This window comes from Chenopodium quinoa, unplaced genomic scaffold (assembly GCF_001683475.1).
Source record: "Chenopodium quinoa cultivar QQ74 unplaced genomic scaffold, ASM168347v1, whole genome shotgun sequence".
In the NCBI taxonomy this organism is placed as follows: domain Eukaryota; kingdom Viridiplantae; phylum Streptophyta; class Magnoliopsida; order Caryophyllales; family Amaranthaceae; genus Chenopodium; species Chenopodium quinoa.
In genome coordinates, this window is record NW_018742356.1 from 43,247 (window position 1) to 66,003 (window position 22,757).

Here is a 22,757-nt window from a genome sequence, read left to right on the forward strand (position 1 = left end):
TGAGATTGGTTTTATGTGTACTTAGCCATTATTCTAGATAAGCCAAGAAAATGGGACGGCAGTATTGCAAATTTTGACTTGCTGTGAAGCTAATTTGTGCTTAGATTTTATGATAATAATACCGTTTCTTAATATTTTCATTTGAAAGTTTTATTACCCTATTCACAATTTCACATTTCACATAAACTATTTTGATTATCTTTAATTTTTTTTTTTCTCCTGAAAGATAGAGATTTGTAATTAAGTGGATCTTATTAATCATGTCATCCTTTTTTTTTTTTTTTTTTTTTTTTTTTTTTTTTGTGATATCAGAAAAAGCATTATATTAATCATACAACAAATTACACACTAATACATTAGGGGTAGGACCATACAATCTCTTTCTATTAGGGAACCAAATATTTTCGGAGGAGCACGACGCTCTTCTCTTAGAGCCACTCATCCTGCAAAACAAGGAGTTAGTAATATCGGAGGGAGATTTACTTTTTAGACAAGTGGTTTTCTTTCTGACTATGGAACGGCGAGAGGAGCCAAATCTCTTCGACATCTCAGAGGGGCGCGTATTGGTGTTAGCAGTAGACGTCAATTGAGAAAGGACTGGTTCATCTGGAATAGGCATCAACGTACTTTCACATGACGACGGATGAGTGACCATATGTATGGTCGGATCTTCATGCGTCGGGATTGGAGTTGTTTCACACCTATCATGCCCTTCAAAAGGGGGGTGACTAATCTCAATTGGTGTAGAAACTTCTCGAGTTTCAACACAATCCATTTTTTGAGGAGGATCAAGTACTCGAATGCTAATATAATTCTTTCTGGAAGAGCAATAGTAGAGTAGTGTTCGTCCCTTGGAAACTACCCCATACATTTTCGGGGTGAGATGTAAATAGGAATCAATTTGTTTTCGGTTTGAAAACCGATAACCTGACCCTGTAAGATTTGATTTTTTTTCTTTTGAAGTTGAATTCAGAACAGAATTGATATCAATAACGTTGGGCTTTTCATCTTGATCGGAGGGGTTGACCTTACCCTCCGACTCTATATATTTGCCAACAACATTCTTTTCCACTTTGGTGTCATCTTGTGTACACCAACGCATCTACGAACACAACCATTTTCATAACCATCTTCTTCCTTCCTTTTCCCCTTCTTTCCTAACTTTCTTTTTTCTTCTTCCTCCTCATATTGAACATAGTCTCTAAACCTCTCATCCTCTGTTGTAACCGCAAGTGCATCATCTACAAAAGTATACTTTAATCATGATCAATTATTTATAATTTTTTTACAATTGAACTCATGCACTAACAAACATGAAAATAAAAGTATTGAAACCACTAAGAAGCATAAGTATTGATCAGTTCAGGTTAGTTTCGTATGTTTTATAACACTCACTCTATCCCATAATATAGTGCTCAATTCCAATAGTATTATGATAAAATTCTAATAAGTATGACATTATTTTCATTAATATATACAAAAAAACTTAAGCAGGTAATATAATATTTACTAGATTCGTCTCAATTTATAGTTTTATATATGATATCAACTTTTAATAATTTTGGTTATTGCGAAATTAAAAAAATTTGATGCTTATAAGTACGTCTTGAAGACCATGTCATCAATGGAAATCGACACTATAATATGCAAGGGAAAGAGTGGTAGTTAATTTTATTGGATTATTGTAGCTTTTTTACTCTATTTGCATTTGTTAGCATGTTATATATTATGCACATACATTTTTGAGGTACCTAAATTTGAGAATGGCAAATAATAGTGGTTCAAAAACTGCTACTGTAGTATTAAAATATATTTCTAGCTTTAGTGGCATAGTGTTAAAAGTGGTTGTGTTGGAGTTTATCATATATCCACATTAGCATGGAAGTTATAATTTCATGCATATAGCTATATAGAACTTAGAACCCGTTCACATTTACTGAATTGAGCTGAGCTTAACTGAAATGAACTGATTGGAGCTTATCTGAACTGATTGGAGCTGAAGTGAACTGAATTGAACTAAGCAGAAATGAATATTTTATGAGAGAGGGAAATTAGGAGCTGAACTGATTGGAGCTGAGCTGAGCTGAACTGAACTGAATTGAAATGAAATTAGTAAATGTGAACATGCCCTTAGTGTTGTTTAGGCTCTTTATCGTATTTTTGCAAACTTCCGTGGGAAATGCATGCCAAAAGTTTTCATATTTAGGCATAAAGTTTCAATTTCCTAGCAGTTCATATTATCTTTATCTATCTATTAAATGACACAAAAATGAGAAACTTTAGACCTATACTAATGTAATTCTCTAGTCTCACACGTCTTCTTACTAGTGTTCTTAGTAACATTCTCATAAATAGTCATATTGCAACATTTCGATTTCTTAATCTATCATTAATTAAAGTAATGTGTAGTTGCGTTCACGAAAGTAATACATAATTTGACAGTTTATACTATGTAGTAATACTCTCATATAATGTGTTTGTCTAATACCTCTAATAATGTGATGGTGACCATCATAGGACACCGGGACACCAATGACCAACATCGCTTCAGTCTTTTTATAAGTAATGTTATCACAACACTTTGTAAGATCATTTGATTTCAGTAACTCTGAAATCTAAAATCAGTCCACAAAAGAAAATCACCTAAAATGGAGTTACTCAGCTCAATCAGTCTACCAGCTGTTTCGATAGGCACGAGCATGCTTGCGTTCATACTATTTATTTGTAGCCTGAAAAGGAAGACTGATAATGCCAAGCGAAAACCACCACAACCATCAGGTTCATGGCCTATTATCGGCCATCTACCTCTTCTAAGAAGAGGGCTTCCTCACATAATAATGGGGAATTTAGCTGATAAGTATGGTCCGATTTTCATGATGAAGCTTGGTGTCCACCAAGCCTTAGTTGTAAACTCATCAGAGACGGCTAAAGAGTGCCTACACACCAATGACAGAGTTTTTGCTAGTCGGCCCTGCTCGATGGCTGCAGAGCATTTGGGTTACAATTCTCTCCTGCTGGGATATAGCCCTTATGGCCTGTACTGGCGTGAGATGCGTAAGATAGTCATGTCTGAGCTCCTGTCCAATAACCGGCTAGAGATGTTAGAACGCCAAAGAACATCAGAGGTAAGATCGGTCATAAAAGCCATATATGAAAGTTATTTAATTAAGCGAAAATTAAGTCCAGGTAATGATAGTAGTTTCATAGTGGATATGAAGCAATGTTTTAATGAAATAAGCAGTAATACTTCAGTAAAATTAATTGCTGGAAAGTCACTGAAGGAGTTTTATCCTGGTGAGGAAGAATATAAGAAGTGTACAAAGGCGTTGAGAGATTTTTTCGACTTGGGAGGCGTCTTTGTTCCCTCTGATGCTCTTCCATTTTTGGGGTGGTTGGATATTGGAGGGTATCAAAAGGCTATGAAGAAAGTTGCAAAGGAACTCAATCATGTAGCTCAAGGTTGGTTGGATGAGCATAAAGCAAGGCGGCTCTCTGAAGATCAGGGGAAAGAAAAACAGCACTTCATCGATGTAATGCTTAGTATCATCGAAACAAGGAAGAATGATCCGGTATTACACGAAGCAGACAAAATCATCAAGGCCATTAGCATGGTAAGTAAATTCTAATGCACACTACAAACTTTATAGCATTAATTTCATCAAATTAACATGGTTGCATTAATTAACTCTTAATAGGCAATGATATTAGGAGCAACAGACACAACATCTGCAACATTAACATGGGCATTGTCATTACTATTGAATAACAGAGAATCACTGAAAAAGGCGCAAACTGAGATAGACAATCAAGTAGGAAAAGGCAGGCTAGTCGAAGAATCAGACCTCAGGAAACTAATCTACTTGCAAGCTGTCCTAAAAGAGACTATGAGGCTATATCCAGCCGTGCCACTAACACAACGCGAAGCCCTTACAGACTGTACTGTGAGTGGTTACCAGATCCTTCCAGGGACTCAACTCTTTATCAATATTTCGAAGATTCAAAGAGACCCGAAACTGTGGACTGATCCATTGGAGTTTCGGCCTGAAAGGTTCCTTACTACTCACACAGAATATGATGTCAGAGGTCAAAACTTTGAACTAATTCCTTTTGGAAGTGGCAGAAGAAGCTGTCCTGGAATAACTTATGCTCTTCTGTCAATGCAATTTGCATTGGCCAATTTACTCCATGCTTTCGATGTATCGACTCTATCTGATGAAGCTGTTGACATGACTGAAGGTTTTGGGATTACCAACTTGAAAGTCACACCACTTAAAGTCCTCCTCAATCCGCGTCTCCAGGACCACGTTTACACACTTTATTAGTCCAAGAATGGTTGTTGATTCATCGCCACCAATAGAATTTATATGTACTTGTCAAACTAATAATAATAAGATTCTTTCCTCATTGTTGCACGGGTTCAAAAATTGAAATTATGATTAGTGGGATGAATTTGTAGTACTATATATTTTATCTGTACACCAATTGTCAAAAATTTACAAAATTTCAAATGAATCATTTCCTATTCGCAACCCCTTGGCAAATCAATCATGTCATGTTCCCTACTAAAACTAATGAACATAACAACACTAAGGCCAGAAAAATGCCACCCGAACCATCTAGTTCTTGGCCTTTTATTGGCCATCTACATCTTCTAGGAAGGCTTCCTCACATAAGCTTAGGTGAATTAGCAGATAAATATGGTCCAATTTTCATGATCAATCTTGGTGTAAAACGCACCTTGGTTGTTAGCTCAGGAGAGATGGCGAAAGAGTGCTTAGGCGGTACCAATGGCAACATATTTGCCAACCGGCCTATAAAATCCATTGTCAAACTTGTGACTTACAATGCAGCGATGTTTGTATTCAGTCAATATGGCCAATACTGGGGTGAGCAGCGTAAAATTGCAATCGTTGAGATCTTGTCCAATCATCGTATTGAGATGTTCAAAGATGTAAGGATCTCAGAGGTACGATCAGCCATAAAAGTGCTCTATGATAACTGTCAGATTACAGAACTATCACCTTCTGGTTCTGCATCAGTTGACATGTCAGAGTGGTTAAAAGACTTAAGCTTGAATATTATACTAAAGCTGATTTCAGGAAAGACTTTGAAAGAATCCTACCAAGGTGAGGAATATACTCGGTGTACAAAAGCAAACGAGGATTTCTTCCAATTGGCAGCTGCTTTTGTTCCTGCTGATGCCGTTCCCTTCTTGAGGTGGTTCGATTTTGGAGGATACGAAAAAGAGATGAAGAGGGTTGCAAAAGAGATGGATCGCGTACCTCAAAGATGGTTGGAGTAGCACAAAAAAGCAAGAAGCTCTAATTCGGCACAAAAAAATCAGGATTTTATAGATGTGCTGCTTAGTACATTTGAAACAGAACAGCAAAAGCCTTCTGAATTTAATACAGAAACCATCATTAAAGCTACATGTATGGTAAGTATATTTATATATGATTTCATATTCATCAGTTAACAATGATTAATTCTAGAAGAAAAATAATGAGATCAATAATTATTATCATGTTATGATTTATTAGTTGTTACAGGTTGAAATAAATCAAAATAAGATGAATGTTGTGAAAAATGAGTTAATAAAATTTCTTCTCCTAGATGAAATAAATCAAAATAAGATTAATGTTGTGAAAAGTGAATTAATAAAATTTCTTCTCCTAGGTGATGATATTAGCAGGAGTAGAAACCACATCAGTGACCTTAATATGGACGCTGTCATTGCTACTCAACAATAAAGACGTCATGAACAAGACTCGAGCTGAAGTAGACACTGTGGTGGGCAAAGAAAGACAGGTTAATGAATCAGACCTCACAAACTTGGTCTATTTGCAAGCAGTTCTTAAGGAGAGTATGCCACTTTACCCTGCTGGACCACTTTCAGTCCCTCGAGAGTCCATTACAGACTGCACCGTGAATGGTAACCACATCCCAGCAGGAACTCAGCTGTTTGTTAATCTTCACAAAATACAGAGAGATCCAAAAGTGTGGGATAATCCTTTGGACTTCCAACCTGAAAGGTTTCTGATGACTTACAAAGACTACGATGTTAGAGGCCAAAATTATGATTATTTGCCATTTGGAGGTGGTAGAAGGATGTGTCCTGGTATATCCTTTGCTCTTCGAGCTATCCAGTTTATCGTTGCTAATTTGGCACATGGGTTTGAGATCTCTACTCCATCAGATGAACCCGTCGACATGACTCAAGCTTTTAAACTAAGCAACCTCAAAGTTAAACCGGTTGAGGCCATCCTCATACGTCTGTCTTCCTCACAACCTTTATTAAATATAGAAGAATTAGAATTGTATTTCTTGATCCTATTATTCCACCAACATCAATATTTATACAAGATTTCTCCTTGAGTAACAAGGAAACCAAAACTTATCTAACTTAGGAAAACAATTATCTTTTCCTAAGATAAACTAGAAAATATATCTTGCATAATCACATAATATTTTGTAAAGATATTATCATATCTTTCCTAATAAATATGAATAAATAAATTTAGGAAAATTTGCGAGGAAGGTCCTCTTATGAGGTCGACCTTGTGTGGAAGGTCCTTTTATGAAAAAGGTGACACAAAAGGTCCTTATATGAATATTGGGTTGCGAGGAGAGCCCATTGACCGTTCTCCGGCGTTGACCAAAATTTTTCGGCCATTTAAAATCACGTGCAAATCACGTGACCCTTAAGTTACCCCTTTTTTTTTTAATTTTTTTTTCCTTTCCCCTCTTTTCTCACGATTTTCCCTCATTCCCCCATTTCTCCCTTATGAAACCCTAATTTCAAAACCAAATTAATCCCCAAATCTTCAATTCATACCCCTAAAATTACAATTGAAGGCCAATCAAAGCCATTCAACCATAGGCGGTGCTGCGTGCTCTTCTTTCCTCCTCACCTTAGTGTTGTATGTTGCTTGAACTTTTCCCAATCGTCTTCTTCATTCTTTAATTTTCGCCGGTTATTGGTGGGTGGGTGTTTGTGGGGGTCGTGGGGTTGGGTTCTAGTGGGGTGGATGTTCGAGGTGTGGGTTTTAATGGGTGGTTTTTGTAGGTGGTCGGTTCCGGTAGTTTTGGTAAAATTAAACACCATAACAACCATAATTCTAATTCCAATTGTTGTTTCCAAGATTAATTTAAAGGGGGAAAAGGGAAATCAAGGGAAAAAGGGAAAAAAAAACCTCATTTAATGGTCACGTGCACATCACGTGATTATTTTTGGCCGGAAAAAATTGATCAACGCCAAAATTTGGTCAAAGGATCCTCCTCGCAACCCAATGTTCATATAAGGACCTTTCGTGCAACTTTTTGCATAAAAGGTCCTTTCACACAAGGTCGACCTCATAAAAGGACCTTTCTCGCAAATTTTCCATAAATTTACTATGGTTATCCATTGATTCATTTGAGTACTACTATATATGTTAGTAGTTTGTTCTGATATTGCATGCTGTTTATTAGCATATTCATATCAATTTTCACTTCTCTTCTATGTATTTATATCAAAATTAATCGCACTTCCATTTATCTCTATAAAAAGAATATGACGATTAGAAAACAACTTTGAGTATCCAATTGTTTAAGTACAATACCAGATATATATACTTCTTCAATTGATCAATTCAGCAGAATACTTCACCATGGAAATCTTATCGTCTTTTCGAATTTGTGGAAAGCAGCACCATTGAGATGAACTGTTACATATTGCATTATTGTATCATATTAGTCTGTCATGTATCCATATAATGTTTAATAGAGTACAAATTACTATTCAATTTTGGACCACTTTGTGTAAAAAAATTCAAAAAGAAATTCAATCTTTTGCTAAAATGTTATAATTCCCTAGTCCTTCATGTCATCTTCACCTATCTACATCAAATGACTCTGAAGACAATATTGTACATTTGTATTAGCCCCACATATACTTGAACATTTACAGTATTCACTAGCTTAGGCAATGTAGGCATATTGCAAAAATGTCAGTTGCTTAATCCCTTTTCCAATACTAATGCAATGTTATTATAGTAAACAAAGTTACGTTCACGAAAACACTACTATGTGTTAGTGCGTTTGAAATATGATAGTCACTATTATTAAGACCATCATTATTCTCAAATTAATGGTTGATTTTTCCTTTTCTAAAAAATGCTTGGTCAAATCTTTTTTTTTTTTTTTTAATTTTTCCTTTTTATAAATCATTTTCTTTTTTCCTTGAAATTAGTTTTTGATTTTCGAAAATCTTTTCTTTCATATTTATTTTATTAAAATCATTTATCAATAAAATCCAAACATAAGATTAAATCTAAAAAAAACTATTCTTCAATGTTCATCAACGATCTTCAAGGTTTTTCATCCGTGGATGAAATAAATAACCATTCATGATTTTTCTCGTAAATACACTCATGCATCAAAAATTATTAAAAATATGCCTCAATCTACATAGCTTATCCAAAATTTTAAGATTTCTGAAATCGGGGTTATAGTGAATATGGATTGATTTTAATCTTTCAATAATAGATTTAATCGGACAATCGATCTCAACCTAGGGATGCGAAATATGCGATTTTGTGTATCGAAATTAAAAAAATTTACGTTTTTCGCTAATTAGGTTCTTTAAGCAAATCTGAGAAGAAATCGTAACATACTTTCTTCTAAACTTAGTTTAATCCAAAAAAAACAGAGATATAATTTTAAAATTATTTTTATATTAGGTATTCACCAATATGCTAATAGGTCATTACCTAGTTTTATTGTTTATTAGTATACGAAAATAAAGAGTTTTGTAATCATATTAAAATGATATGATTATGACTTCTGTGATTACATTTATGTAATCATCAAACAGTTAATATATATGGTTAACTTATCAATTAAAGTCTTAATGTCAATGGAACTTGTCCAATGGAACTAGAATTTCTGATTTTTGGTGTGAATAAGTGGGGAGAAGCTTAAGATGTGATATGATTACTAAAAAATATGATAAGTTTTTGGGGTTGTTAAGGTACTTGAATCAAATTAAGTCTAGAATAGTAGTTGGGTTAAAAGATGAGAAAAAATTTAAATGGATGCACATATGATTGAGAGAAGGAAGATAGGAACAAAAAAATGAGATAATGAAGAAGAAAATTAGAGGTTAAGTTAATACACAAAGTTTTATATGTGGTTGGCAGCGCCGTACGACCATCCATAATTTTTTTCTCTCTCTTCTCTCTCCTCTCTGATCTCCTCCATTTTCTCTTCCCTGAAGCAGTGAAGCACCAAACCTATAATTTCTCCCAGCCATATATAATTTCTTGTCACTCCAACCCAGATCATCGTCGTCTTCGTTTCTCTATCCTCTTTTCTTCTCCAATCTATCATTCGTCGTCGTGGGTTAGGGGCTGGTTAGGGTGGTTTCGTCATCGTGGTTAGGGGCTAATTTGGGTATGGTTCTGGGTTTAGTCAGGGTCAGGGGTGGTTTTTGGGTGTGGGTTGTTCGTGGGTGGGTTTGGTGGAGGTTCGTTTTGGGTAGAAGTGGTTTCGTGGGTGGGTAGTGGTAGTTTTGTGGGTGGGTAGTGGTGGTTTTGTAGTGGTTTCGTGGGTGTGTAGTGGTGGTTTCGTGGTTCTAGGTTCTAGATCTGTTTTGTTGGTGGTTTAGGTTGGTATTTGAAATTTTGTTGGTGGTAATTTCTTGGTTGTTGGTGGTTAGGGTGGGTTTTGGGCTACTGGCGTTGGGGCCGGAGCTGGTGGCGTGGGGCAGTGGGTACGGGAGTTGGTGGTGGTGTTGTGGAGTTTAAGGCTTTGAGGTGGTATAGTATTAGGGGTTACTTACTTGGTTACGGGTTACTTGGTCCGGTTAGAGGTTACTAGGTCCGGTCAGGGGTTACTTTGTCAAGGGTACTAAGTCCGATCAGGGGTTACTAGGTCCGGTCAGGGGTTACTTGGTCCACTAGTAGAAAAAACGCATTAGGCAGCGGTTCAAACCCGGTCTAAGGCACCGGTTTGAACCACTGCCTATTTGAGGGGTGCCAAAAACCCCCTATTTGGCACCGGTTCAAAACTGGTGCCATAGGGTTTAATAGGCACCGGTTAACCGGTGCCATAGGGTAGAATAGGCACCGGTTAACTGGTGCCTAATACTGCTCTCCCGCCATTTTTTTTGGGTGGTGGACAGTTTAGGCACCGGTTCCTGCCTAACCGGTGCCTTTTGTATAATTTTTTTTTTTCGTTTTTTTTTTTCAATCGTGCAATAATATTTTAAAAAAAACCTGCAATAATAATACCCTGTAATTCCAGCAATTATATTAAATATAATAATTAATAATTTTATTATTATAATAACTAATAATAATATTATTAATTATTATATACAAAAATAATATGAGATACAAGAATTCAATTATATATATATATATATAGATATAAATATTCCCAAACGCAATACAAAAACAAAAGTTGCTTACATATACAAATAATAGTAAGTACACATATATAATGAATAATAGTTATATATAGCTCAAAAGTTAACATAAATAATTTACAATTACAATGCATGCCATTTACATGTTGAAGGTGATGAAAGACGCCAACATGTCACGAACTTCATTAAGCTCCTTGATTGTCAACGGGCCATCCTTTTGTACCTTGCAAAACTTGAAATACAAAAACATTATTTTAAAAATAATTAATTAGGCAAAAAATATGTATTTTATTAAATATTACCTATACGACTTCTATATAGCCCATTTACTACATTACTTATAAAATGAACTATTTCTTTCTCATAACATTTCAATATTGGATAGTTGTATGTGTGTAAGCCCTAAAATTGTATAGGAGAGCATTTTATTAAGGTTTACGACGCTTTTTACTCAAAATGGCCCGAATATGGCCTATATGACCTTACTTTGCCCATTTCCTACATTTCTTATTAAATGAACTTTATTTATCTCATAACATGTCAATATTAAATAGTTATATGTGTATAAGGAAAGAAATCACATCAAAAGTGCATATTAACACAAAATGGCCCTAACATGGCCCATATGACTTCTATTCAGCCCATTTTCTACCTTTCTTGTGAAATAGCTTTTTTTTCTCATAACATGCCATTGTTGGGTAATATTAAGTGTCTAAGGTGTGAAATCACATCAATATAGAATTTCAAGAAGTTTTAGGACTTACCTCATCAAGCTGTTGAGTGTCCGTACAATGAGTCACAATGTCAAGCATGAATCTCATCACATACAAAGCACAATCAAGTCCATTCTCTTGTTGTGCGCACTAGCATATGACAAACAAATCACATCAGTGAAACATGCAAAGGAAATGAGCAAATATTTACTACCATAGATTTTCAAGATAATCACAATAATATAATATCATGTAAATTACCAACGGTGTCTTCCATGTTGGACCCTTTGGAGCACGACAATGTAGCTTCTTCATAACACTGTAGTATAAAAAATACAATCAAATTTGATTATGAGTTGTTTGGAGATGCAAGTAGTTTATAAGTTGAGAAATGAAGAAAATAGCCAAGTGAGTATCCATTTCGGGTCAAAATGGCTATTTTTGACGAATCGGACCCAAAAACTTAGAACTTGGCGATTTTTATGTAATTTCAAATGACAAACACTTATAAATATGTGATTATGAGTTGTTTTGAGATGCAAGAAGTTTATAAGTTGAGAAATGAAGAAAATAAGCAAGTGAGTAGCCATTTCGGGTCAAAATGGCTTTTTTTGATGAATTTGACCCAAAAACTTAGAACTTGGCGATTTTTATGTAATTTCAAATGACAAACACTTATAAATATGTTATTATGAGTTGTTTTGAGATGCAAGGATTTTATAAGTTGAGAAATTAAGAAAATAGGAAAGTAAGTAGCCATTTCGGCTCAAAATGACTACTTTTTGATGAAATGATGAAAATTGCTTAAATTTTTTTTTAAAAAAATGCAACGGCAGCCGCACCGGGACACCTGAGGGAGGCGCCCCCGCTGCCGGAACAGCGAAGGCAGCCCGTGCCGAGGCCACAGCAGCCCCGACAGGTGGCTACCAAGACTGTAGCAGCCTCGACAGGCGGCTGCCGTGGCTGCTACAGCCTTGGCAACCACCTGTCAGGGCTGCTCTGGCCTCGTTGGGGCTGCCTTTGCTGTTCCGGAAGCTAGGGCGGCTCCCTCGGGTGTCCCGGTGCGGCGGAAGTTGCTTATTTTTTTAAAAAAAATAAATTTGAACTAGGCGATTTTTATGTAATTTCAAATGACAAACATTTATAAATATGTGATTATGAGTTGTTTTGAGATGCAAGTAGTTTATAAGTTGAGAAATGAAGAAAATAGCCAAGTGAGTATCCATTTCGGGTCAAAATGACTATTTTTGACGAATCGGACCCAAAAACTTAGAACTTGGCGATTTTTATGTAATTCCAAATGGCAAACACTTATAAATATGTGATTATGAGTTTTTTTGAGATGCAAGGAGTTTATAAGTTGAGAAATGAAGAAAATAGGCAAGTGAGTAGCCATTTCGGGTCAAAATGGCTTTTTTTGATGAATTGGACCCAAAAACTTAGAAGTAGGCGATTTTTATGTAATTTCAAATGACAAACATTTATAAATATGTGATTATGAGTTGTTTTGAGATGCAAGTAGTTTATAAGTTGAGAAATGAAGAAAATAGGCAAGTGAGTAGCCATTTCGGCTCAAAGTGGCTTTAGTTTGATGAATTGGACCCAAAACCTTAGAACTTTGCGATTTTAATGTAATTTCAAATGACAAACACTTATAAATATGTGATTATGAGTTGTTTTGATATGCAAGGAGTTTAAAAGTTGAAAAATGAAGAAAATAGTCAAGTGAGTAGCTAATTTACCTCCTTATTAATCAACTTCACCCATGCACGTGGCCAATCAACGAAGCTACCTACAGCTTGCCAAAGCGCTGTTATCTCAACCTCTTCTATCGGTACGGGTAGTGGGATGTCTTCGAACCCCGCAACCACTGAATCGATCCCAACCGAGTAATGATGTGGCCCCGCCGTTGCACCCGTCGTCGGTTGGGCACTACCATACGCCACCAAACTCAACACGGTACTATTTGCATGCCCCGAGGCTAGAAGTGCACACCGGGTGTCTTCCTACACAAGTATATATATAAAAAGAAGATAGTTAAATAGGACTTTTACAACAGCATAGATATAACAAAATTCATTAAGGTAGAGGGTTACAAATCACCTATAACTCTGGAAATTCATGCGGTGTTAGATTTTCAAGCTCCCTTGAGTCCGCATGTGTAGGAGTAGGAACCTGCAACAATATATCATTCATTGCACCTAAAATCTCAATTAACTCGGTATTTTAAAACTTTTAATAACCCAATTGATTTTACCTGTGGTGGCACATCTTCACCACGTATCTCATCTCCTCCATGTCTATCACCTTCTCCTTGTCCTTTTGGTTCAGAACATGAGTTGACTGGGGTACGAGTGAGAAACGGCAAAGTTGGTAAGTTCATCAGCTTCGCCCAAGCATTCAATTTACCAACTAACTCGTTGCGTACTTGTTCCTTAATTGATGCCACCTTGGCATCCAACTCCCCCGGTGAGTTAACACTGGCTCGAGATGTACCCGATTTTGTGTATTCGGGACCCATCACCTTATTCCATCCAAGCAATGACCCTCCCGAACCTACTACTCGTCCTGGATGGTATGGCCTTCCCAAAGCCATGGTGAAAGGGTCATTCTCCACACTTGGTTCAAATTTTCCCTCCACCATCTCTTGAGTGTGCTCAAGCTATAGCATAAGGAAAAATGAGGTCAGTAAAACAATTAATGGTTTGTACAGTGATTAGATGCAAAAGTGACTTACTTTCAACAATTCATAGGTACCTTACTCTAGCTATTTCCCGGACCCTTGATGAAGAATTTTCCGGTTTTCTTATCAAACGAATGGAAAGAACAAAAGAAATCACCGGCACGACTCACCAAGGTAGTTATCGTGGAACTAGAGGGTTCCTTCGATGCCACCAGAAGCGCTTTAGGGTATAAACCCGAAGCGGCCCACTCAGGTCTCTTTTTAGCAAAAGTCTTGGGACCCATACGATGGACGTATTCCTTCTTTCCTGCATTCGCTTGATTTTGCTCTCGAAGTTCCTACAAAACAAAAAATGTTAGTCTCATTAATACAAAAAGTGTCAAGCTATTATTCAATTGACATCAGATTTACACAAACTTACAATGGCTTTCTTTTGACTCTTCATTCTAACGAACTCTTCCCAATCATCTTTTGACACGGTCGGCCATATTTGCCACGGGAGACGGTTATCCTCTTTGGCATTCTTCTTCTTTGTTTGCACCTTCTTCTTCTTATGGATCCACCGATTAGTCAACTTGGTCTTAAAGCCTCTAAATCTTTCCCCTAATAAAGAGACAAACACCCTTTTCTTCTCGGGATCATTAGGAATAGAAAACTGCCTCTGCAAGCACAAATTAAAACTGATTATTAGTTTCTATTTAAAAACAATCATAAGGTTAAGGTATCTTAAATTGTCTAAATGTGCCAAAAACACACTTACCCTTGTGTCATCCCAAAATGCTTGAATCAAACCCGGAGGTACTTGCCGCATTACAAGTGTAATGGGGATTTTCCACGAACATAAGCCAACTTGATTAGCATATTGTCGACGCCATTTGGGCCCGGGTTGGCCTTTGTTGTCATACTCCAAGACCATGGGACCGCCCGGTTCGTCGGACCCCTTGTTTTTCTTTCAGCCGGTGCCTTTTCCCCCCCTTCACCACCTGTGTTGTTTTCATCTTGTCCTTGGCCTTGACTTTCAGGAGTCGGGTTCTCACCAACAATCTCACGTGCTGTATTTTCAATGGCCGGTGCACATTCAGCTATCATTTCAAAATCGTCAAGCCTACGCTCGAACTCATCTTGAGCCTGATCCTCTGGCTCACCCAAGTCATCCTCCTTATTCACAACATAAGGAGTATCACTATCATCGGAGTCATCATCCTCGTACTCGTCCTCATACTCATCATCGTCAATGTCCTCTACCAAACGAGGATCATGATCGTCCGCCATGAGATATAAGCACCTGTCAAAGCAATCATAAAACAATATTAGTGTATAGTAAAGTATATGCATGATAGTTATTATGGTTATGTAGAAGCTATTTTAGCCATTTTCACCTACTTATTATGGTCCTATAACCTTGTATATGCATGATAATGAGTACAAAATGCCAATTTCAATCTACATATGGAAAATAGGTTGTTAGAATGAATAAATGTTAGTTCATACACAAAACAAAAGAGTTGGGTTAAGTAGAAGCTATTTATGCCAGTTTCACCTACTTATGGTCCTATAACCTTGTATATGCATGATAATGAGTACACTTAGGCAATTTCAAACTACAAATATATCATTTTCGCCTACTTATGCTCCTATATACATGATAACTAAACTATATTTGCAATGAAACCATTACTAACTTTTAATCAAACTACCTCATTCTGAAATTCCTTCGTTGTGGTCTGATCGCATATAACCTGCTTCGTTGTCTATGTCATTTAGTACTCCAGGTCTAGGAACAGTGAAAGGTGCTGAATCATCAAACGCATCATATTCTTCCTCATCCTCAGCATCTCCAATGCCTAGGATTCTTCTTTTGCCAGCTAGCACTATAGACCATTTTGAATCCATTGGGTCAGTTACGTAGAACACTTGCTTAGCTTGAGATGCAAGGATAAATGGTTCCGCACTATCATTCAAGTGGCCAAGATCTACAAGAGTAAAGTCCTCGTGTTTGACGTTTCGCCTAATATTATCAACCCACTTACACTTGAAAAGAGCAACCGTGAAGTCACAATAATCAAGCTCCCATATTTCTTAAATTCGACCATAGTATGACAACTCTGCATCGACAGGTGATTTATCCTTAGAACTTGCAAACTCCCTTGACGATGCCACAAGAGTTACACCACTTTTTGGGTGGAGGAAGATTTCAAATCACGAGTCTCGGTCCAAAAAGTGTACCCATTGATGTCATATCCCTCAAATGAACGGACATCATCCCTAGGAGACTCGGTGGTGACCCTCAGGCCGGTGGCGCGGCTCGGTGGTGGAGGAGCCTCAAGGGGGTGGCGCAGCTAGGTGGTGGAGGAGAAAAATAGGGCAGCAGCTAAGTTCATAATGGAGGAGGCGCAGCATCACTCACGACAAATGGAGGAGGACACTCAGGCTGGTGGCGCGGCTCGGTGTTGGAGGAGCCTCAGGGGGGTGGCGCGGCTAGGTGGTGGAGCAACCTCAGGGCGCGGCTAGGTGGTTTATTTTCGAAAGAGAAAGAAAGGGAAAATAGAGAGAGGAAGGATTGAACTAGGCCGGTTTACGAAACCCCTGGTGGCCGCCGGTGAAGGTGACGGCTGGTGGTGGAGGGAGAGAGAGGAAGGATTGAAGGATGAGCAGCAATGAAACAGTAATTAAGGAGGGAATTGAAGAAGGAATGAAAGAGAAAGAGAAGAAAGAGAGGAAGGCGAGTCCGCGTTTTTTTTTTTAAAATGGGTCCGGTTCAATTGGCACCGGTTCAAACCGGTGCCATTTTAATTTTAGGCACCGGTTCAGGCCAAACCGGTGCCTTTCCTCTTCTTCTAAAATCCCGCCCATTTCTGGACCGGTTTTGGGCACCGGTTTAGCCTGAACCGGTGCCATATGGGGGGTGCCTAATGCTTTTTTTCTACTAGTGGTCAAAGGTTACTACGTCCGGTCAGGGGTTACCAAGTGGGTCAGGGGTTACTAGGTTGGTGGGGTTACTGAGTTGATAAGGTTACTTTGTCATTTGCTGATTAGGCACCATGCCACATGGTGCAGCCGCAGCAGAAACGCGTTGCAGTTAATATATAATTATTAACAAAGTAAAGTGATAAAAGCATTCTTAAAACCATGGATGTTTTTACTAGCTTCACGTTTCACAAAATTTTGTTTTTTTTCTTCTTTTTTTTAAATATAAAAAAAAATATCATCATAAAATAATTGAATTTGGTAATTAAACTAAGTTGTTATACAAATATTTTAATATTTTAGATAATTATCAATACTACAAATAGTTGTAAATCATAATTTATATTAGGTATTATCTTTAAAATTCAAGAAAGTGCTAATATAATAGCATACATATCCAATAAAATATGGACCAACCTATAAAAGATAATTATACCTATATTTTAAATTTAGATATTCGAAAATGATTAATTATTCAAATGATAAAATACTTATATTTGGCGCCAAAATTTAAAATTCATTTTGGCTCCAAATTAAATAATTTAAGAACTTTCAAAAATATTTATTTAAAATTCGGGGTATTATAGGCCACGTTAATAACAGGTCAAGTTACATTCGGGTTGGGTGAATAATACATCAGGTATAATTCGAGTTTTCATAGGTTAAAACGAGTTAGGGTCAGTTTTGGATTCGAGTAAGGTTTGATTCAAGTCAATAATTTTCAAGTTATAATTAGGTCGGGTTATTCTCGAGTTCGGTTCAAGTCAATATTTTGAGGGTTTTAATCAGATCATTTCCAAGTCGGGTCATTCTCGAAGTCAAGTCTGGTTCGGTTCAAATCAATAATTTGCGGGTTAAAAATCAGGTTGGGAAATTTTCAAGTCGGGTCATGTTCGGGTTCGGGTCTCAAATATTGGGTTAGTCTGGGTTTCGGGTTGGTTTCAGGTCGGGTCATATCGAGTTCGGGTATATTTTTTGGGTCGGTTTGTTAACATTTCATGTAACGATGTCACATTAATCATTATCAATTTATTCATTTATTGTAAGAGAAATAATTTCAGATAAGTTTAAATTTGAGCTAATTAGTTCTAATAAGTTTACATAAGATATGCATAATAAGTAACAACATCACTAGATAACTATGCTTTGATCAATATTAATAAGGTGGTCTAAACTGAATTTAAGGTGATTTGAAATAGAGTTAGGTCAATAACAGATTAAGGTTGAGTTCGAAATGGGTCTGGAACAATTCGGGTTGAATTCGAGTCAGTTCAATAACAAGTTGTGTTGAGTTCGGATCGTGTTAGTAATAGATCAGGGTAATTTCGAGTCGGGTTAGTAATAAGCTAAGTCAGGTAAAATTCGGGTCAGGTTAGTAATATGTTGGGTTGAATTCGGATTGGTTTAATAACAGGTCGGGTTAAATTAGGATCGGGTTAGTAACATGTTGGGTTAAATTCGGGTTTTAACGGAATAAATGAGTTTGGTTCAATCTCGGTTCAGGTCGGGTTCAGTTCAGGTCAATAATTTACAGGTTATATTCAGGTCAGGTCATATTAAGGTCGGTTCATGTGTTGGGTTCGAGTCACAAATACTTGGGTTAACTCAGGTCTAGGTATTGTTTCAGGTCGGGTCATATTGGGTTCGGGTCACCATTTTTCCAGGGTGATCAGGTCGGTTAATAATCGGATTCGGGTCGGTATTTCGGATCGGGTTAGCTTTTGACAGGTCTAATAACATTACTTTGTCATATATGGAAAAGTATTGAATTGTCATATTAGCTTGTCATAAAGTCATATATGGAAAAAAAAGTTTATAAGAGTACAAATTAATATTCAATTTTAGACCACTTTTAAAATTCCAAGTCAGAAGTTTGCTCTTCTGCTAATATGCTATAGTTTCCTAACCGTTAATGTCATCTTCACCTACCTACATAATGAATTGTGTTCACATAATAGCATGTTAGTATGTGTTAGTGCGTCTGAAATATGATAGTGACTTACCGAAAATGATATAACGACAGCCAATTCATAAGATATATTAATGAGTAAAATGTGTAACAAAATTTCAGCAGCACTAATTTTCACAACCAAAATCTCATCAAATTTGGCCAGAAAAGTGATTCAGCTAGCTGTGAATGGTGTTACACAGCCCCATCAAGCTCTCAGCTGAGGCCACGACGGTCTTTGCTTTCGTGTTATTCGTCTACTGTCTACTAAGATGGAAAACTAACCGTGATACCACCATAAAAAGCCCACCCCAACCATCTGGTTCATGGCCTTTAATAGGCCATTTACCTCTTCTAGGAAGAAGCCTTCCTCACATTTCTTTGGGAAATTTAGCAGACAAATACGGTCCGATTTTCATGATCAAGCTTGGTGTCCACCGAGCCTTGGTTGTGAGCTCAGCCGAGATGGCTAAAGAGTGCCTAGGCACCAATGACAAAGTATTCGCAAACCGGCCTTACACAACTTTTATTGAGCATTTGGGTTACAATTCTCTTATGATGGGTTTCAGCCCTTATGGCCGTTACTGGCGTGAGATGCGTAAGATTGTTGTGACTGAGCTACTGTCCAATAATCGGTTAGAGATGTTAAAACATGTTCGATTATCCGAGGTAAAATCGGTCATAAAAGCTACACATGATAGCATCTTAGTCAAGAGTAAATCAAGTCCTGATGACTTTGAAAATAATGTAGTATTATTGGACATGAAACAGTGGTTTAGTGACATAAACTTAAATGCATCGGTAAGATTGATAGCTGGGAAGTCGTTAAAGGAATTCTATCAAGGCGAGGAAAATTGTAACAAGTGCATAAAAGCTTTGAGGGAGTTTTTCGACTTGGGAGGCGTCTTTGTTCCTGCTGATGCTGTTCCTTATTTGAGGTGGCTTGATATTGGAGGGTATGAAAAAGCTATGAAGAAAATTGCAAAGGAAATCGATCATGTAGCTCAAGGTTGGTTGGATGAGCATAGAACAAGACGACTTTCTGAAGATCAGGGGAAAGAAAAACAGGACTTTATTGATGTAATGCTTGGTATATATGACACTGGATTGAATAACTCTTCGCGTCTTGAAGCAGATAGAATCATCAAGGCCAATAGCATGGTAAGCACTTGGCCTTAACACTAACAGACTTATAATTAGACATGATATTTTCTTGTTTTACAACAAAGTCCAAGCATTGTTATAAGCGAAAACAGAATAGGCTGGTTGCATCCTTGAAATGAATTTTATTGTCATATTCATATTACTGATTTCATCAAATTGTTACTTCTTACACCACTTTAGTGTCAATAATCATAAAATAACAATTGTGCTCAATTTTTTTATAGGCTTTGCTACTAGCAGGAACAGACACCACCGCGGTAACCTTAACATGGACGCTATCTTTGCTATTGAACAACAGAGAATCTCTGAAAAAAGTTCAAGCTGAAATCGATTATCATGTGGGCAAAGAAAGGCAAGTCGATGAATCAGACCTCAAGAAATTAGTCTACTTACAAGCTGTTCTCAAGGAATCGATGAGGATATATCCAGCTGCACCACTATTAACTCGAGAGGCCATTGCAGACTGTACTGTGGGTGGCTATCAGATTCTTACCGGCACCCAACTCTTTGTTAATATGTACAAGATACAAAGGGACCCTGAATTGTGGCCTGACCCTTTGGATTTTCGGCCCGAAAGATTTCTTACTACTCACATGGATTATGATGTCAGAGGGCAAAATTTTGACCTTATTCCATTTGGAAGTGGCAGAAGGATATGTCCTGGTATATCTTTCGCCTTGCAGATGACTCAGGTTACATTAGCTAGTTTAATCCATGGTTTCGATGTCTCAACTCTATCTGATGAACCTGTTGACATGACTGAGAGTTTAGGAATAACCAACCTCAAAGCCACACCACTTGAAGTCTGCCTCAAACCTCGTCTTCCAGACCATGTTTATAAATTATAATTATCCTAAGCTAGTAGGATTGTTACCTACAATATCACTTCACCATTTAAGTCGTACTGCTTAATAATGTTGCTATTCGCTTTAAATAATAAAAACTACTATGTTAATGTTAGGGTCGTTATATTTAACATAACGTCATACTTCAAATTCGCAATGATATTAAAGATCATACAAGTTTTAATTTAGGTTACTATGTTAAATATAAGGTTATCATGTTAAAATGGGTCATTATATTCTATATAACGCTAATTGCGTGTGTATAAACTTCGAATTCACAATAATAATACTAGATTAAGTCTCGTATCACGCACAGTTTTTTCAAAATTTTATAACGAATTATAATGTTAATTCAAAATCTACCAAAAAATAATCCTCATATTTTTAAATGAATTGGAAACAGTTTGAATCTTAATTTATATCCAAAATTGAATTTTGTCTTAAAAAGTAAAAAAGTAAAAAATATAAAATAATATTATATAAAATAAAAGATATGGAGTGTATGTGAATATTTTATTAGGAATTGAATATTACAATTATATGGTTTGGTGAATATTTTATTAAGGAAGTGAATCACAATTACATAAAAAGTGATTTTTTATTTAAATAGAATACAAAGTGAACTATATTGTTTAAATTTACTAGTAGCTTAGTGGTTGGAAAATTAACTTATCTATCAAAGGTCAAGGGTTATAATCCCTTACCCAACATTTATTATTCTTTTTTTTTTTTGGTAACACCATACTTGTAAGTTTACCAGAGATAATAAGTTTTTTTGTAATTTAGCTCTAAGAAAACTTAAAAGTATGGTGTTACCAAAGAGAATTTCCTCTTTTTTTCGCATAATTTTTTTTTTTTTAATTTCTTTACTTTTTGCTTAATGTCCTATTGCGGTACGAAAATGTGTCTTTTTAAAAAAAAAAAAATATTAAGACCTTGGTATAAGTGTTCTGGTGCCCTACCATTATTAAAATTCTGGCTCCGTCACTGACTAGAATAATTTGATTTACATTAACATGATGTAGTTTATGATAATTAATTTTTCCAAGTTTAATATGAGAGTGTATCATATAATAAGTAGATTATTTTATTTTTTCATGATTTCGTTGTTGACTGAATCATTAAAATAAACTAAATTCCACATTTCATCCAAAACCTTGAAAAGGGTCGAGTGCGCGACGCAAGTCATGCAACAAAATGACAAAAAATATTACTCGCTTATAGCCTTAAACCTTAAGTTTCAACTGACCAAAGACCGTGTATAAAAGTCACACATAGTTGATTGCGGCAAACAATTTCTACAAGACTTGAAGTCTACAAAGTTTACTACTCTTGCTCATATAATCTTGTGTTACCAAAACCCGATTGGAATCAATCAAATCTAAGATTGACTTGAATTGAACATGTATTATTGAAAAGAACTAACTTAAGCCCAAAACCAAAAGCAATCCAGATTCACCCAAATTTGAAGTGATCCAAATATATCCAATAATACTAAAGGTGATCATTTACATGCCTAGACGGATAGCGGGCCAGACTTATGCTTATTTTTTTTTCCAACGGACTTTATGTAGGCAATGTAGCAATCCAAAAAAACACATACACTAAACCAAGTTACCAACATTACTCAAATCCAATGTTCACCAACTCATCCATGACCAATTACAACTCAAAACATACACATACAATCACACACCTCCATTCTTTAACAAGTACATCTATATCCCCTTGACATATTTGAAGAAGGTGATAGGTAGAGGTAAACAATCAAATTAACAAATATAATTAGAACACTAGCTATCCTAGTATTGTTAGAAAGATGTATGTTATTGGTGTTTAAGTTATTTTTGTTGATTTGTCTGTTTATTTTTTCTAATCTCTTTAATGTGTTCTGCAATGACATACATGTATTAAAAACATAAGGAAATAATAAATTTGACATCTCTAGGTATACCATATAGATATGTGTGCGTTTGGTTTAAATAATGGTATGAGATTAAATTTAGGAATGAAATTAAGTTGGTATAGC

General features: G+C 36.3%; 3 protein-coding genes and 1 pseudogene across 3 annotated transcripts; 3 read left to right on the forward strand and 1 right to left on the reverse strand.

Moving 5' to 3' along the window:
* The first annotated feature begins 2,525 nt into the window (after nucleotides 1-2,525).
* Nucleotides 2,526-5,036, forward strand: LOC110695606 (cytochrome P450 CYP82D47-like). The gene is made up of 2 exons (XM_021872817.1): nucleotides 2,526-3,611; nucleotides 3,696-5,036. The coding sequence occupies exons 1-2, from the start codon at nucleotides 2,649-2,651 to the stop codon at nucleotides 4,320-4,322; spliced, it is 1,590 nt and encodes a 529-aa protein (XP_021728509.1). The 5' UTR covers nucleotides 2,526-2,648; the 3' UTR covers nucleotides 4,323-5,036.
* On the forward strand, nucleotides 4,507-6,446 carry LOC110695614 (annotated as a pseudogene).
* Nucleotides 6,447-13,959: 7,513 nt separating this feature from the next.
* Nucleotides 13,960-14,797, reverse strand: LOC110695550. The gene is made up of 2 exons (XM_021872772.1): nucleotides 14,565-14,797; nucleotides 13,960-14,465 (listed from the first exon to the last, which is right to left on the reverse strand). Exons 1-2 carry the CDS (start codon nucleotides 14,718-14,720, stop codon nucleotides 14,196-14,198), a joined length of 426 nt encoding a protein of 141 aa, XP_021728464.1. The 5' UTR covers nucleotides 14,721-14,797; the 3' UTR covers nucleotides 13,960-14,195.
* A 4,034-nt stretch (nucleotides 14,798-18,831) lies between these two features.
* LOC110695625 (cytochrome P450 CYP82D47-like) lies at nucleotides 18,832-20,837 on the forward strand. The gene is made up of 2 exons (XM_021872836.1): nucleotides 18,832-19,880; nucleotides 20,108-20,837. Exons 1-2 carry the CDS (start codon nucleotides 18,909-18,911, stop codon nucleotides 20,729-20,731), a joined length of 1,596 nt encoding a protein of 531 aa, XP_021728528.1. The 5' UTR covers nucleotides 18,832-18,908; the 3' UTR covers nucleotides 20,732-20,837.
* Nucleotides 20,838-22,757: the final 1,920 nt, after the last annotated feature.

Excerpts from the sequence above, each read along its gene's own strand:
- LOC110695606 (XM_021872817.1), top strand. The coding sequence starts at position 2,649 with ATGGAGTTACTCAGCTCAATCAGTCTACCAGCTGTTTCGATAGGCACG. Across the intron at positions 3,612-3,695 it reads TCATCAAGGCCATTAGCATG|GCAATGATATTAGGAGCAAC; the intron begins GTAAGTAAATTC and ends AACTCTTAATAG.
- LOC110695550 (XM_021872772.1), bottom strand. The coding sequence starts at position 14,720 with ATGGTCTTGGAGTATGACAACAAAGGCCAACCCGGGCCCAAATGGCGT. Across the intron at positions 14,466-14,564 it reads CATTTTGGGATGACACAAGG|AGGCAGTTTTCTATTCCTAA; the intron begins GTAAGTGTGTTT and ends TTGTGCTTGCAG.
- LOC110695625 (XM_021872836.1), top strand. The coding sequence starts at position 18,909 with ATGGTGTTACACAGCCCCATCAAGCTCTCAGCTGAGGCCACGACGGTC. Across the intron at positions 19,881-20,107 it reads TCATCAAGGCCAATAGCATG|GCTTTGCTACTAGCAGGAAC; the intron begins GTAAGCACTTGG and ends ATTTTTTTATAG.